The sequence below is a fragment of the Aspergillus sydowii genome (assembly GCF_001890705.1).
Source record: "Aspergillus sydowii CBS 593.65 unplaced genomic scaffold ASPSYscaffold_2, whole genome shotgun sequence".
Classification (NCBI taxonomy): Eukaryota; Fungi; Ascomycota; class Eurotiomycetes; order Eurotiales; family Aspergillaceae; genus Aspergillus; species Aspergillus sydowii.
Genome location: NW_024467860.1, coordinates 2,777,440 through 2,794,942, shown reverse-complemented (window position 1 = coordinate 2,794,942; position 17,503 = coordinate 2,777,440). Strand labels below are relative to the sequence as shown.

Below are 17,503 nucleotides of genomic sequence, written 5' to 3'. Positions count from 1 at the left end.
GCCCATGACCCCTCCTCGGACCTCGAGTCCCTACCTAGCGTTAATTCTTGCGTTTGAAGAGTGCGGGGAAATCGGGGGATGTTTTTGAGGCCGCCTGCGGAGCTGGTGTGATTTCTTCTGTTCAAGGCCTTGCATGGGAACTGTAGTTCTCACGCCTTCAACTACCTTCCAAAGAACTTCTCCCATTTAATCCCATAACCCTATTTCCCAATGGCTTCTGCTCTAACCGGGGAACCGCTCTCTCTGTGGGAGAAAGCCGATCTCTTTGCGGGCAATCTTTCAGTGCTTGGGGCTGTTTTGTATAGCGTCATCACTGGCGCTTTCCGGGGTAAAAGCGGAGCAAAACATTTTAATCAGCATGTTACACATACTGCAATTCGCAGGGCCGTCCGCAGGCTGTCATCGCGACAACTCCAGTTCGTTAATATTTTGGGGCTATCCGGGTTTGAGGAATAGCTGATTGCTAATCAATACGTTCTTCAGATCCCAGAACGCCTCGGCCATTCAAGGATATGAGATTTACGCGAAACAGCACAACATTACACCGGAAATCGTAGGCCTCAACCATGGTGCGTCAGGTCTTTGGATTGGCAATAAGAGCGCCAAAAACATCGTCATATACTACCACGGTTAGTAAGACTGCCCTCCCAACAAAAGTCTTACCAGGCAACAACCAGCCCGAACTAAATAGAGAGAACAAAGGTGGAGGTTTTGTCGTACCCCCGGCCCCGGGACACTTCTCCTTCCTCAGCAGTTTGATCGAGGAGCTCAACAAGAACGGACACGATGTCGCCATCTTCTTCCTCGCCTACACCCTTTCGCCGCCAGCTGAATACCCAACGCAGCTCCGCCAATCCGTCGAAGCCCTCCGCTACATTCTCACCGACGGTGGTCGTGACCCGTCCAACGTGATTGTCGGCGGCGACTCCGCAGGTGGGAACCTGGCCCTTTCTGTTCTCTTGCACCTTACCCACCCTCATCCGGAAATCGATCCTCTACCGCTGAAGGATGGCACCGAACTTGCTGGTGTATTCGGCTTTGCGCCGTGGGTGAGTTTTGCCCTGGATGGGAAGTCCGTCACCGAGAATCAGTATAAGGATGTTATTCCATCTGAAGGCTTGAAGACCTGGTCAATCGAGTATCTGGGGAAGAGAGCGGAAGGTGATGCTTGGAGTGAGCCAGCAAAGGCGCCGACTGAATGGTGGGCTGGCGCAAAAGCGAAGAGTGTGCTGATTCTCGTGGGAGGAGACGAGATCCTATTCTCTGCGATTGATGATTTTGCGAAAAGGTTCAAGGTAAGCTGTAGCGATCTTATCTATACGTTGCCGGGAGGATTCTACATGATAACAATGCTAACGGTACGGTTCAAGACTGTCGTTCCGCAGACTACCTATGTCGTCGGGTATGAGGATACACATGTATCCCCTATTTACAGTGGTACGGGGATGGGAGGACAGCAGGCTCGTGGGTTGAGAAATTGGCTGGGAGCTCGTCTATGAACCCCAAAGCGACAACATCAGGAACAGCCCATATTTTTTGTCCGTGTTTGCCTATGTACTAGCCTCTCTCATTTTAACCGCCAATTATAATACGGTATATATAACAGCTTGTATGCCCATAGTGCCATACTGACAGTTTTGAAAATCGATCAAACATATAACCGAAAATAGAAAACTCGCTTGTGTAGCCTCTATCAAGAGAGAATCTAGAAGCGGATAGCTGGCCGTCATATCAATTCATAAATTAAAGACACTGGACTAAACTGATTATCTATGAAGAAACCTTTGCAGAGTATTTAGCAGCAGCTGCGTCGAAAAATTCACTCTTTTCTTGGATATCGGCCAGCAGAGCGTGCGATGGCTGGGTCTCTCGAAGACGCCTGTGCAAGATTATCGTTAGTAAAATCATCCCCGTAAAAGCCTCAGAGGATGGGGATAGCATACTCTTCTAAATCTTGCGCGGGCTTCCCGGCCAACACATTCAATACAATCGAATTCGCAATCAGCCCTGCGTCATTCGGGTATCTCTCGAGAGCAGCAGAAATCGCGGCTTCAGCCTCCGGTAGTCGGCCGAGGTGAATTTCTGCAACGGCCTGTCCAACGATCGAAAGTGGCGCCGAAGTGCTGTCGGCGGAGGCAAGTTCTTCGTAAACATAGAATGCGGACTGGTATTTCTCGCCGCCCTAAGAATTGAAGAGGTTAGCAAAGTCTTGATCATAGTGCAGCATTGTTACAAAAAAGAAACGCACAACTCTCATCCCAACCCACGACTCAGCAAGATTAACCAGTAGCGAGTCCTGCGCCCAGCGCTTCGCAGCCTGGACCTCCTTGAGTGCAAGGTCGGATCGGTTCTGCTGGAGGTGGACCTGAACAATCAATGCCACACTGCACAGAATATCAAAAAAGGTTAGTTTGTCCCCAGAGACCCGGCCATTCACAAGAAACACTCACGCCTCCAAGCTCCCTTGATGCTTTCCCAACAAGTTCAACGCCTCCTCACTCTTCCCCGCGGCCTGCAACACCGTCCCACCAAGAGCCTGCACGGTGGCATTATCCGGGTAATTCTCCGCCAGCTTCTGGGCTAGTTGAAGCGCAGCATCTGCGTTTCCGGCTTCATATTGCGCGACGGCCTTGACGGCGCCTAGATCGGGAGTTTGGTCGGCTTCACTCTCGACGTCTGCAAGAACGTCGGCTGTGTTTCCTAGGGCGATTTGAGCGCGGAGCTGGAGAATTCGTGCTGGGAGGGCGTTTTCAGGCGAGAAAGAGGATGTGTCGAAGTCTATGACGGCTTGGTATTGGCCTTGGTGGAAGGCATTGTGGATGTTAATGAGTTCTGTGAGAAAGGTGGTTAGATTCGAAATAGTGGGTAGATTATTGCTAGGAATGGGCTTGAGAGCACTGTCACGTACCTCCTTCTGCCGAGAATGGATCCATTGCGAGTTTGGGAGAGGATGTTATTGAGTGTTGTTTTCTTGATAGAGTGACCGAGCTCTTGTTGTTCAGTTGCGGAGTGGAAAGTAGTCAAGTTGGCTTCGGTGGGTAAAAGGGAAAGTGGGCCGAGGGGGAAAGTATCCCGAACTGACCATGGACTGTGTGCGTACTTACTGAGCCTAGAGGTCCCCTACGAGGAACGTTTACGAGTAAGCCTCCAAATAGATGAATTGCAGCCACAAATGTCTTGGTTCAAAGAAGCGCCCCAGACGCATCTTCTATCAGTCAATTTGAGTAATAGATAGCTGAGTGCCGTCCAGGACACGTATAAACTAATCAATAGCCCCATAAAACGAAGATATCTTTCTCTCCAGGAGATCACGCTTTCTTCAATCAGACACCAGAACATGAAAAATTGCCCACAATTTATATCCGACAATGCAAATGCTTCCGTGAGAGCAAAACCCTAATGCTAGCCATCTCCCAGAGGTATGACACCCTGACCTCATACAATGAGTCCGGCTCGTAATGCCAATGCTAAATAACAAAAGAAAGGAACACAGTGACTCTCACATAGCGATGCAGCGCAAAAAAATAATACAGGTAAATGTAGGGATATGGGTATCGCTCAGCAAAGATAAGGCAGTGGTAGTGCAACAAGTGAAAAGTCCATCAGAAATGCGCCTTTGGCTCGCGTTCTCAGTGCGCGAAGCAACAATGTACCCTGTTAAAGCAGAATGTTTGACTCCCGAAGCGAAAGATGGAGGAAGGCCAATAGATATAGCCACGCCTTTCCTTGAAAGCCCCTATGATGTTGATTCGCCAAACTCCAGAATGACAAACTCCAGGATAGATAAAACAAGGAAAATGGGAAACGACAGCCAAAAATTAAACATATGGTAAATGGAAATGTGGGGGGACGACACATTTGAGGCAGATGGTAGGATTTCGGAATATGATGATATAAGCGAGAGATATGATATGAACTCGTGGAAGCCGGGATGACTTGTACCGATTAGAGAAGGAAATGAGCCTTTCATGACGCGGTTGATGTAGTGGAAATGGTTGGTGTCAAAGCCGAAGAGATCTCTTTGCCCTCTTGAGGAGTTTCAGTTCCCCTGTCTGACTGGTCGTTCTTTTCCCTCTCGGTTGACGAGGTACGCTTGAAAACCGTCTGACCAATCTGACGCAGGATGCCCAATCTCTCAGCTCTGAGTTCATCGGCATTAAGGCGACGAACAGGAATCGGCTCCTCTTTCGAGATTTTGCAAAACAATGTTGAGAAAATATACTGGTCACCAGTCCCATCATATAATGGTAGATACCGGTAACCTTGAGAGAGGCTGGTCAATTTAGCTGTGAATGTAGCCAGTTGAACACAGCCATTGTTTCCAGTGCTTCGACCATCCATGGAGCTCCAAACAGTCCACCGGACAAACATCAAATCCGGATATTTGGTTTCCAGCGACAAGCGGAAACTTTCGTTGAAGTTCGGGCTATATCCGTTCCTTTGCTCGATGCGCGTGCGTCGACGATGAGGACAGCCAATGCCAGACATGCCGTTCCGGGCAGATGCGTTCATGCCACCTTCGCCAAACACAAAGCTTTGACCACGGTCATCCGCACTGAACATCTCGATCTCAACATATGGGTTGATGTTTCCATCCACAGACATGTTTCGGGGTCGGGGAAGCTGCTGGGCGGAGATCACATCGACCGAGAACCGTACGAGCTTCCGTTCGGTGATCTTTGTGTCTTGCTCTGGTGAGATGACACGGAGGGATTTCGGTTTGAGCACGTAGCCAGTGCGATCGCTTCCCGCGGCAAACATAGCCTGGTTCATCTGCATACCAACGTCATAAGTCTGCCAGTTTAGCGCAGCCATTTGGACACCACGTCGCCAGAATTTCAGGGGATCGAAATTGGATGATCGGAGACGAAATCCGGAGGGATACACTCTTGTAAGGTATTTCAAGTTGTGTTTCTCGAAAAGAGCTTTGTTGTTCGGTTCTCGGCAGACACTTTCGAAAGAACGCTCCGCGAACGAATACACGTGGTTGTACGTTTGGCTCTCGGCGGAGTGGAAGCTATGCCACTTATAGCCGCGTGTGTAGATACCTAAGTCCGATAGCGGTTTGGTAATTTTGCTCTTCTGGCGCCTTTTTCTTTCTTTCCGGGCGGAGACAAGAGCCCCGTCACTGTCCTCCGTCGCACTGCTAAGGCTGGTAGTAGTAAGGGACCTCCGCTCGGGAACTAAAAATGAACCAGGACCAGGACCGTCGGAAACCACTGTCGGAGGACTTGAGAGTGAGGGCAGAGACGGAATGAGTGAGTTATCCTGCATCGAAGGGCGCATGAAGGGGGAACTTGCGCTGCGTTTACGACCGTGCGAAATACCAGAGTTCGGCATGTCTTGCCGAGTAGTCTCTTGAGGCTCATCGCACGTCTTCACTTTTATGAGAATGCGACGTTTGAGCTCTTCTGGTGATGGAAGGGTAACTGAGTTTGCAAGGAGAGGTTCCAAGATCAGCTGGTCTCCAAAAGCGTCCTTCATGATTTTCACCATAGCAAGCTGCTGCTCAGGATTGCAATGCACTTCCAAAGATATTATGAGGGGAAATTCGCTGGAGAAAAATGCGTAGCGATTGATAACGGTGATGCAGTCCGCAAATAGAACGCTAGTCGTCATGGTCCTCCCATGAGATACAATGGGACGACCATCCGCACCATCCCAACAATCAATCTCAATGCAGCGACACCCCTGTGTAAGAGCACTAATGTATGCTTCGGTGCTCGAGGAACCGGCAACTTGCCGACCCAGTAGATAAGTGTTGTGCGAGCTCGACACAAAATATTCGTTCAGCGGCCGGTCGAACTTAGACTGAGGGGAACGAGACGCATATACCCCGTTACGGGGAGACGCGAGAAACGACGAGAACGCATCCATACTCAAGAGGCGTGGCTGATCTTCGATGGATGCCTCGACGGCGTTTTGGGAACGAAGCTTCGACTTGCGAACAAGCTTTTCAAAAACGGTTATCCAGTAAGCACGGTCGGAATCCACGTCCTCTTTTTGTACATCGCGAAGGAAAGTCAGGAATTCCTCTGAGGTCAACCCGTCACGATACTCGACAGCATTCTTCTTGAAGACTTCCCTAACATCCCTTCGCTCTCTGAGGCGTGTGACGAAGTCTTTAAATTCAGAAAAGTTGATTTTTCCTTTATTGCCAGTGTCCGCCTTCAAGAAATGAGCGCGCAACATGTTTTGGGAACAGTTGATGTGTAAACTTTGACAAACGCTTTCGACCGCTGCAAAATCTAGAGCCTCGACGTCTCCCGGCTTAATCCCGTTCGGGAATAACCTCGTCATTTCGCGCTGCCAGTGAGCTTTTAGAACCTGTTCGTTCTGAGTCGAAGCAGCCAAGCCGGCCATTAACCCTATCCTGTATCGCGAGATGTACTCCAGAGTCGTGGTCCAGAGCTCAAGGAGACGGTCGTTCGGCGCGATAAGGTGAATCGTTTTGACTGGTCGACCCTTGGATCGCTCGGCATCAGCAATGACAATTGTGAACCATCGACTCTCCGCTTCTTGAGAAACCTGGTGTTCCTCTCGATAGTTGCGCGCATCGGCACCAACGCGGATCTCCTTCACATCGTCGATATAGAATCGTTTGGCTGGGTTTGAGGGATCCCAATAGACCTTCCCAGCATCAAGGTTCAGCAGGAAGCGCACCTGCTTCCTCCTCTTTCTGGTTACTTTGGTTAGAATGGTCCCACGCTGGATGGCCGAGTCAACCGTAGGCGCAACGACACCTGTGTTATGAGTAACAGCTGCGACATTGTCTTTTGGTAGGCTAGATGGTTCTGAGCCACACCAAGCGCCCAAAGAATCGAGAGCGTCGTTGCTGTCTTCCTCGTAACTGGATTCAAGGGCACTCTCACGGCCATTTTGCGTTCCAGTTTTACTGTCACTGCGCCTGCGCATGATAACAGGCCCAGAGCTGCGGTCACGCTTGTCATTTTGGGAGCTTGAGGTTCGTCGAGTCAATTTATTCGCCGCGCCTCTAGATATTCTGCGCATCAGGCCGGGGCCTTTGTTAGGGTTCGGAATAATGGTATCTGCCGGGGAAGAGGTGCTGATCGTTGCGGGGACAGCCATGGCGCTCTCCCCAAGCTCCAGGGACGGTGAGGATGTAGGGGGGAGTGGGATATTCCGACCCCGAAGCGATTCGGCAGCAGGTAGGAAAGGGGTGCCCGAAGGGCTGGAATCATTTGACGGGTTGGAAGAAGGTTGGAGAGAATTCGAAGTGGAAGAGTATGCGGAAGTGTATGTAGGTACTGGCGCAGGAGGAACGGATGATGGTGAGGTCAAAACGTGTTGTAGCTTGGGTCTGGGGCGTGAAGCCGCAAGTTTTAAACCTGCTGGCGTGTCGCCATGTACGGCCGAGGGTGATGAGGTAGCTGCATAAGTCATTGCGGCTACTGACTAGGAGTAATCCTTAGCTGCAAGCGTAAGATTCGGGCCCTGTCGTGGGTCGTGCTAGAGTTTGGAGTCACCTGGACTCCTGCAAGAACGAATAAACAGTTAGATTGGTCCCGAGTGGCCGTGTTGGGGCAGGGCGAGAGCTGATATGCAATACGGGCCGAAACAGTGAACGTGTTTGGCTGAAATGATGCAAAAGCCGCGTCCTTAGCAGTAATGCTCCGTTTTTGATATCTGCATCTTGACCTGCCTTGAACGCAATGCGGAGAGCCCTGCCTGAGAGCACTCGCAAGAGAACGGGATCCAAGTTCCTGACAACAACCGACACGGGAGCCTTTTTTTGTGTAACAATGGCTCAAGCTGAACCCCGTGTCGTTCGTTCCCCCTATCGCTTTACTCAATGACAGGTCCCGGTTATTTCTGCAAAACGGGATTTGGACACGAAAGCTCCACAGATCCCGGACTGGTCTCCTGTATTCGCCGATTCACGCTCTCTCCGTTTGAATCTGGTTGTTGTTCAGTCTTCTCAGAGGGGCTGATCCTTCTAAGACGCGGGGAAAGCTGCTACTGCAAGTATGGGAGACGTGCGGAGAGCAGCCAATTGCTGAGTGTGCTGACAAAGGAGTGAAGCAACCCACCTGGGGAAGAAATAAAAAAAAGAGGGATAGAAAAACAAGGAAATTAATAGTAAATGTAAAATAATATGCAAGTCAAATGGTTTCCGCTCTGCGCATGTGCTTGAATGTAGCAGAGCCCCTCCGCGAGTATCTCAACGACAACAGCGATTGGAGTAGAAGATTGACGTCGCCTCTTGTCGCGTGGACTCCAATGGTATGCGCAATGGAACGAGAATAGAAGCGGGATGACCAAGGGTGGGCTCAGGCAATGGGAGGATAGGCAGTGCCGATGATGCAGGATTGCCTGCCAGCGCAGTGATGCAGGTGGTCTAAAGCGGAAGGCAGCGGGCAAAGCTATCGGAGATTGGACCGGAGGAGAGATGTCGTGGGAGGTTGTAAGCGTCTAGTGCGGTTTCGACAGTCTGTACGGATTCCAATTTCATGCAGTTACGTGAAGCCGAGGAGCTGCAACAAAAACAGCTAATATAGAGGGAGAAAGGGAGGATCATGCGACGGAAGACAGACAGGGCCAGCGTTGTCCTTCGTTCGGATACTTCGAGTCGCCTGAGTCAAAGGAAGTCGGGTCGGAACATAGGGAGTCGGGGAGGTGTTTTTAAATGAATTGCGAGGTCCTTCGGGTGACCTGCTCGCAGTCTCCCTGGATGATTCTTGGCCAATGTCGTGTCTGACTTGGGGAGGAAGGAAGAGTCAGAGAAAGATTTTGGAAGGCTTAATTATTTCGAGAAACCGATGGATGTTTCAGTCGATTGAAAGAAAGCTGAAGTGGAGCCCTTGGTGACGTATTGTGCGGTATTGCTGTTCTGAAACACAGTGCAATACGCGTATGGAGACGGTACTGGTAACGGTGCTGGCTCTGGTCGTACTGCCAGTACGACTCCGTCGTTTTGGGGAAAAAGCAAAGAGAACAAGCAAGTTAATCGGCTAGGCACTGTGACGAATACCTCGATTCCGGATACACTTTTGCCGAGGTGATGATGATATGATCTCAGACCTTTTTGTCGTGGTGGAGGGAGATTTTGCCGCAGTAGCGAATCCAACCACTTGAGCTTTGTTCTTTGGAATCTGGAAGGGGACTGAAAGGGGGAAGGGGTTGGACGATGGCGATAGCAAGAGGGGAGCAAAAGGGAGGTTGGCGCTTATGCTATATACCCCATAGTTTCTGATTATTAGGCTGAGAAAGGGATAGGGATTCGGGTCGGTATGTCTGGAGTCTTCATTTTTCAACCATTTAATTATTGCGGTCTAGTTGAATACTAAACTGGGTCACCACAGGGCACGGTTGTGTAGTCATTCCTTGCCAGTTTAAGATAGCTGGTAACAGCACACCCATGCCAGAAATGGCGGCCCAAGCAAGAGGACTAATCATATAACTTTGTAGGAGTGATCCTTTCTTTCTTGCTCACCGTTTCGATTCCTCCACCGATTGTGACTGGTTAAGGCGCCGACCCAAGTCTACCTAATTGTGACCTTGCCACTCACACCGAGGCAGCAAACAACTACTCTTGTGAACTTGGAGACCAGTCAAAATGAGGATGGCGCCTTGTCGCTCGTCACAACATATGCCTATTATTTGGACAGGGCCGCTTGTTTCCCTACCAATGGGGTGATGTTCCAGATCTGCACTTTAGAATGTGTTTCAGGATGTGAAGAAGCATGTTCAACTCCCTATTTCTCGATAATAGTCTACCCTTTCTGTTGACAAGAGCCCTACCCCCGAGCTACTATTCGCAACATACTCCACAGATCGGGGTTAAGTTTCTCAAGGGACGAAAGGAAGATTCCCCACAGAAAATCTCTTGTTCATCGTAATTCGGGGCTCGAAAGTCAAAACCTTCTCCTTTCAATCCTCCAATAATAAGAACTACTGTGTATCCTTTCAGAGCAGAACATCGAGTAAGAATGTTCGGCCTGAAGAAAGAATCGAAACTCGAGAGAAATGGAGAATGCACATTACAACCAATTAGAGTCAATATTTCCCATGGCGGGAATTAACCCTGTTACAGAATTTATTTCCAAGTTCCAACGCACCAGCATGACGGTTCTTCCGGGGTTAGTTTATTTTGGCGATGTGGATTGACGACGGGCCCTGGCTTACAGCTGTTTGGGTTGTTCGATTCCTTTTCCTTCTTTGCCCTCCTTCTTATTGGAATGGCCGACATTTTATCAGAGCAACCCAAACCTCTACCACCTTGGTATAGATCGCCTTGGCACTGAGCCAAGAGCCAGCGTCACGGTGCAAAACATTCTCAATTACATTGCAGGGCTGCAAGCGGCATGGATGACGCTCCAACCGATCGCCCTAGGTAATACGTCACTTGACATGCTGTGTTTTGCCAACTTGGTCGTTGTAAGCCGCTTGGTCCTGAATAGAGTCCGTTCACAAATCAAAAGCAACGAGATGACTTGGCCCCTCCTGCACTTGCCCAGCTATTGGCTATACACATTCGAGAGCAGAGGAACAAAGCCGCCAGGCGTGGGAACAGCGCAAAGGGGGAGTTCGGGGTTCAAAAAGACGGCGGCTACCGTTCTCCATATCGGGCCACATTCTTAGCGGGTCAATTCACCGAGACGGAAAATAATACTCATCGGAGTCACTCTGGCGGGCAGAACAAAGCCAGGGGAAAAAAAAAGAAAAACGACCAGGACCCTGCGCTTCATCAAGCCCATACTACCCAAATAGCTTCCGGGAGCTCTTCCTTTGGGTCTTGACTGGTCCGAGCCTCACGTCCCATACAAGTTACAAGTACAACAGCCTGACAACACAAGGTGGGGAAGATTTCTAACGGGATGTTGTCTCCAGGCCGTGGCAGTACTGTGGCAGTGAAGAGTAAGTGAGGCGGTGCGCAGAGGGGCTAAAGGGGCAGGGAAACGGAGTCACTGCTCTGCGATCGCCGTGACAATGAAGCGGTAAGGAACCTGAAACCATGATCTCAACACTAATTGGCAGATCACTGGGGGGATTTTCAGACACAATTTCTTATCTCCTCACACATGACAATAATCACGTTCGCCCACAGGGCTCAAACTGCGTCAGACAATCCTCAGCACAGTCCCCGACAGCTGCAGGTCAACGATTCGTCCGGCGATCAACACGACTGGACGTCATAGGGTGATAGAAGGAGTCCTTCAACTGCCTCTGCCCACGATGTGCTCATTTGGAATCGGAGCGGTCAAGCAGCCAACGGGGTGGAAGCTCCACGGTCAAAGTCACGATTTCTAATAGCGTCGGGGCCGCAAAATGAGAACGAGGGAAAAACAGGGATTATCAGATTTCAGGCTATTTCCCCCTTCTGTTCTGTACGTGGCTTACTTACTGAGCTCTCGTCGCGCCGACAAGCTTGGTGCTTCATGTTTCGGCCGGCAAAGTGGCACATCTATAATAGGCTGAGCCGAGTAGAGGAGCCTGGTTATGACAGCTGCGCTAGAAACGGACGGGGAACAAAGCCGAGCTCCTGTTATATTCAATTTGACGCGGCTTCCTCTGCTAATGATCACATAGTGGACACGGAGCAGCCCTATTAAAAACCGCGGTCGAGAGGTGCCAAAATGACCATCCACCTTGTGTTGAGGGTCGAGGAACTTGGTCCCAACAACTGTACATCTCGTGAGAGACGATCATGGCAGGGATGGCAGAATCGTATTTGAATAATCAAGATACGTATCTATCCCTGCTGCGTTGCCGTGACATAGATGCTCCACCCTGCAAGCAATGGCTGCGCTGCAGGCTGGACAATATTGCGTAGACCATTTAGAAGTACATTGACATGCTCAAGACTCTCCCACAATCCCAGAAAAGTTCCCATGCGGGCTTGATGCAAGCGGCTTCAACAGTTCAGCTACAAAGGATTATATTATTCTTTTTCTGATGTTTCGCGCGGTGCCAGGTTTTTCGCCTATTTCGTTTGATGACCGCGCGGTCAATCGACAGCTGATTCTCTGTGGACTTGTCACTAATGATGTGGTCGTATTGGTACCTTAGGGCACTTTTTCTCAGTAGCAAACTTGCAACGAGACTGACATCGCGGCTGGGGCGGGATTATAAATGTTGTTATCGGACAATGCTGGCCGACGAGATGCACGAATGCGACATGTCTGGGTTAATTTTGCTTATGAAGCAAGGGAAAGAAACAGCACACATCATCTTTTAGAGCTCTGTCCAGTGAGCGATATGTCAGCTTGTCGTGATGATAAGACGAAGCAAAGCAGCCTGGTAACAGGCGAGGTGAGATGACAGCGGCGGGAGTAGTGTCTTTTACCTGTTTCGGTATTTTACTCATCAGTTGATCGTTTCGTGAGCTGCGACCATTTTCCACCTCGGCAGGAGTCATTGTCGCAACACACGGGAACCTCAATAGTGGAAGTCCTATAGTGCAGGCGCTCTGAGCTGCGGGAGTTACCCCTCATGGAATGACGACGAGGGAGGGACGAGCGACCAGGTACGAGGTAACGGCGACCGGCCAAACGGCTGTGCGGGAATTAGGTTGTGGCCGTCTCGCGTGCTTCATCAGCTTTCCCACCGCTTCTCCCACCCAAGGCATCTGCATTATTATTCGCAATTCCAAGGTTTGAACTTGAACTGGAAGTCCCTCCGTTGGAGTCATCGATCCTCCCTCTCGTCCATTGGAAATCGCCCAGTCAAAATGCAAATGCAGGCTCCGAGCCACCGGCGCTGGAGCTGACAACGCATCCTGATAATCCTTGCGACCAAATGAGGGAGCCAATCTTCTGTGTTCTCATGGGCACCATGCCTCAGTAGTCAGTTCTCTGCCACGCTCCGATAACCTGTCGCCTGGCATGCATCTGCATCTCCATTCGATGGATTGTCAGCGCCGGTTCTGAGCCCGTGACTCCCACTGACCACATCAAGATCCACTTGTTCGCACCGGCAACGCCGGCAACTTTCGGGCTGTCACTGCCACGCGAATACGATAATGCATCATCGTAATGTGGCAGTTCAATATTAGGGCTGTTATTGTCGACAACCATGGGTACGGTCCTCGCTTGGACCATTCTGCCCAGCGGTGAGGAATTATCTGCGTCTTTGGGGGACTGGGAAAACGCAGCACTCATGGGGCCTCCTCGGAAGCTGTCGCCTTGTAAGTTGAACGGTCTTTGGGTCTTTCAAGGAACTCTTGCACGCACTGCCAATCAGCCGCACATTTGCTTCTCGGAAACGCGGGCTAAGCATTCTAATTGGTTATAATATCTGCCTCGTGGGGGATTTTACAAACGGGGACCCACTCTTGACAGCTTCCAAACCTTTTCCAGCGCGGTTTCCTCTCGCTGGCGATCTTGCATCCGCAGCACTCCTGGCTACGATCAAATCCTGGCTGCGCTCATTGTGGTGAACGAGCCCCGCCATGTCATCCCTGCCGGTCTTCATCGGATTCACAAGTTCCTCCCCTCAATTCAACACCAAAAATACCCGAGTCTGATGCGACTCATCAATTTCTCTGAGGCTTTGTGACTGATGATATTGTTCCTCGCCTGCGGGATTTTACCTTGGTAATACCAGGGGGGTTTATACTTTCCCCTCTTTTCCATCGGTTAGGATGCCGGTTACTGAAGACAGCGCTTCAAGGGCAGCCCACGGTTTGCTTCAATCACAGACTATTAATGACTCCATCCTTTCGCGTCCGTCTGCTCGCGGTGGACGCAAGCGAATATGGAATGTCTTACTTAATCGATTACCTGTAGCAAGGTGACATCATGGTTGAGAAGTGGGAGCACGCAACACCGACCTCTGAAGGTTCCCCACCACCCGGAGGAGAAATGGAGTCCCCGTTGAAAAGGAGGGAAAAGGGATAAGGAGACCGCCCGATAAGTTTCCGCCATAGCGGTTAATAAATTACCACTGTGTCTGGTTGCATTAGTGCAATACCAAAGCTGATCACCCGAATCTGAATCACAAACCGTCCTGTCATTTCAGCAGCCGCGGTAATGACAATACCCCCTGTTGTTTCTTACAGCCTTGTCACGCAACGTTATCTCAGGTAGTTCAAGTTCCCGACTGGATGGAACGTTGCGCCTCTTGGACCAGGATCCCCGTCATGATCGCAACATTAATCCTTCCTCAAGGCTCCTCAAGGCTGTGTCTCTGACCTTGGGCGCCGTGAAAGCGTGCCCTTTTAGGAAAATCCTCCTCTCTTCGCTTCACATTCTCATTCTCAATCCCCAGTCCTGTCGCTCGCCGTCTGTGCCCCTCGCCTGTGGTCTCTGGGAAACACATCCCTTGCAAAAGGCTTTGTTGTTTCTCTCAAGACTCGGCTGAGTTATGCGACCTCAGCGGTTTGGGGTCTAGCTCCTGCAAATGGAAGGACATCAGTCACAACCCATGCTTCATCCTGTCGATAGCAATTGCCATTATCACTTCCATTCCCACGCATTTTCCCCCATAATGGCCTTCCTGGTTTGCTCCCAACAAAGGTAAGGTGATGGGTAGAGCATAAAATGTTGTAGCATACTCCTAATCCCCTCGAATGGCTCGATGCTACTGTGTAAGTATAAGGAGTGCAGTGATTTGTTTTATATCGCAAAAGGTACCCAGTGCCTATCAGTAAGCGGGCCAAAACGTGGTGTGGCTTGCTCGTTACATAGATATCAATAGTTTACCTGATCAAGACTGTGGCTTGCATGGATGAAAGTTGCTTTTTCTCGTCGCCGCGTGATCGCTCATCATTCCTGCATCACTTGGGCGGAGAACCCGGAAAATTCATGCTCTTCTTTTGTCCTCCTTGTTCCATCTCAGCTGCTTCCTTCTGCTCTTCGAGGTTTCCTAAACCAGCCAGTGAAAACATTCATTCTCAGGGCTAAGGCCTCCTTTGCCGTGCTGGAGCTTCGACCTGGCATTCCCCTATGCTGACCGCTTCCTACGATCTTTGTTGGCCATCAAGTCCACGAGCCTTTGTCCGCCGGTACTGATTACACAAGTTTGGAATATTCCCCGTTCTAGCACGCTGTTCAGGTAATGCCACTTTGCGACGCTGTATGTCACACATGTGGAGATATTGTACACGGCCTATGTCTGGTGGATTATTTGTCTGCAAATGAACGTCCGTGCTGACAGCACTTTCGAGCGACCTCTATCACACTCGGGGCTGCAATGCCATGCCCCGGCCCACTGCTGTGTTGTCGTGGCAGACCTTGGTGGCTCGTCGCTCCGCCGCATTCTGAGTTACGATCGAGCTGAAATATGGTACGTGGCATGACATTGAAACCATTCACTATTTGAGCTTGTTGCATGCGGCTGAGTGTCTTCCTGCGTGTTTCCATCCTTTTCACATGAAATATTATTGGCAATGGATGGAGCCTGGATGAGGAAGCTCAAACTATGAATGGCGTATATTGGTCACAGAATCTAGCCCTACAATGGTGTGAGTTCTGTCCCGTTGGGAGCCGCTTGGACTGGAGAGCATTGAGGGAAAAAAAAAAAAAAAGGGGGACAACCTCACAAGTCCCCGGTTTCTCCAGATGTCTCAATTACGCAGGTATGGCCGTTTATCGACATACAACTCTCGACGTTCACATCTTGCATAGGTAAGGTGTATTAGAGGTATTGTCCCTATCCACTTCCTGCCGAGCTAGCAATTTTGACGGCCGAAGAAATTGCTGAGCAACGTTCGAAACTTTCGCTTCCACCTTCAACTTGGATTGCAAAATCCACTTCATCCGAGATTCCAAGGGCGGTTCTTCCTCTCACACCGTCTCGGGCCCCCCACCTACGGTAAATATAGCAATTTATGGAGTCGCTCGGCCAATCACCCGACTGGATCTGACTGCGGGCTTCTCGAATCCATCGAGAAAATCCCACAAGGCGCACTTAATTGTTATGCATTATTGGCATAAGCAGCAGCGGCTGAGGCAGATGGGGGCCGGTGACACGGAAAAGCGGTTGTGTACTCCGTACAAGCCCAACGCCATGTCAACCCGCATGCTCTGGCAGTAATTCGGCCCTCAGATCTTGGTGGACTGGGGGCAGAACCCAAGATCCAGGGTACGGGGCCTCAAACAACCCCCTCCAATGTTCGGCGCTGTCAACGCTTGTGGAACAATTATCGTTTCCCAATGGCGCACACAGCTGCACACAGCCCCGAGGCTTTGGCTTCTTTTCTCCAACGTGGGAACAGGAATAATCCCGAAGCAATTCGCGAATCGCGACTCACCGATTATGACCCTCTAGAGGTTGCTGCTCCGCCACGTTTGGTGTTTTGGACAGAAAGCCCAAGGAGCAATTGACCACTTCTGGCCTCTCTACGAGCATGGCTTAGGGGGCCCGGATACGGAATACGCAACTTTTAGTCCTATGGCAGTGCATCAACGGAAAATATCTCCAACATACAGGTCAACAGCCATTGAAACGACATACGTCGGTATTGGTACTGTGAAGCTATCGAAATGCCAAATGCCAAATAATCGTTAATTACAGAACCCACCTGATACTTGCAAAACCAGGATTTCCACTGCCGTGATTATTAGGTGAAACGGATAAGCCGGCTTATTTCCAACATCTGGAACGTCTGAAGCGATCCGACGCCTCCGATCCTCCAGAACGAGTCCAGCAATCCCGAAACTTATCTAAGTTTCTGGAACCTGTACCATGATGTTTGAGGCTGTATTTGGCTGTTGTACGCTGCCGACAGCCTCCAATTCCCATGCGAAGTCATTTAAAATGTATCCCGCAACTCCAGCATGTTTCAATCGCTTAAATACTGTCCAGGAATACCGCGGTATCTTACGTTTGCTACAAAGATGATCTCCAGATCTAGAGCTTATGTCTGAAGATAAAGCTGAGACACGACACGAGCTTATGTGTACTCTTTCTGGCATTCAGTACTTGTTATATTCGGGCTTATACTTCTTCGCATGGTGGTTGCGGAATTTTCGACGGCTGTATATTCCAAGGACCAACTTCGAAATGGCTTTCTTGTTGCCCAGAGCAACAACACAATTAGCCGGGTTTAATTGACATAACCATGTATTAATTGGCGCAGATGTGCTTTTAATGGGCAGTGGAACCACAACATCCACAGCAATAAGAACGATCCTGTTTCGCTGTTGGCAAAAGTCAATTCGATTTCGAATGTATGTCTTTTACCCCATGTCGGACACGGCCGGGAAGAGATAGGGTCCCCGGTGATTAATTATTAACCCTCTCGCGAACGCGACGAAGCGTATTCCAGACTTGGTATACGGCCTGTTAAGGTTTCGCCTGATGAAACAGCATAATAGTTCGATGTCATTACTATGGCACGCAGTTCGCTTCATAAAAGCAAGGGATGGTATGATTCGCTTGGGCTGAAACAAGTATAATATGCATGTCATTGCAGGAGTGGGCTGTGGGGTATTCTCCCAGTCTCTCGGAATTCCCAAAGTCAAATGAAGCCTTGTCGATCGATATGGTTCAAAAAATGGCTGTAGATACATAATGAAGCTGGGAAGTAGAGATAAATGTT

The 17,503-nt window shown here is 50.0% G+C and overlaps 3 protein-coding genes across 3 annotated transcripts; 1 reads left to right on the top strand and 2 right to left on the bottom strand.

Annotated features, from left to right (window-relative positions):
* Positions 1–210: 210 nt before the first annotated feature.
* Positions 211–1,499, top strand: ASPSYDRAFT_142852 (putative 6-hexanolactone hydrolase; the record flags this gene model as incomplete). Its single annotated transcript, XM_040841279.1, has 4 exons — positions 211–416; positions 484–629; positions 703–1,295; positions 1,371–1,499. 4 exons carry the CDS (start codon positions 211–213, stop codon positions 1,497–1,499), a joined length of 1,074 nt encoding a protein of 357 aa, XP_040706572.1.
* A 271-nt stretch (positions 1,500–1,770) lies between these two features.
* ASPSYDRAFT_55525 (putative Coatomer subunit epsilon) lies at positions 1,771–2,933 on the bottom strand (the record flags this gene model as incomplete). The annotated part of the gene is made up of 5 exons (XM_040849051.1): positions 1,771–1,879; positions 1,944–2,182; positions 2,249–2,384; positions 2,451–2,832; positions 2,909–2,933. 5 exons carry the CDS (start codon positions 2,931–2,933, stop codon positions 1,771–1,773), a joined length of 891 nt encoding a protein of 296 aa, XP_040706571.1.
* A 1,033-nt stretch (positions 2,934–3,966) lies between these two features.
* ASPSYDRAFT_146076 (putative 1-phosphatidylinositol-4,5-bisphosphate phosphodiesterase Plc1) lies at positions 3,967–7,404 on the bottom strand (the record flags this gene model as incomplete). The annotated part of the gene is made up of 1 exon (XM_040841585.1): positions 3,967–7,404. One exon carries the CDS (start codon positions 7,402–7,404, stop codon positions 3,967–3,969), a length of 3,438 nt encoding a protein of 1,145 aa, XP_040706570.1.
* Positions 7,405–17,503: the final 10,099 nt, after the last annotated feature.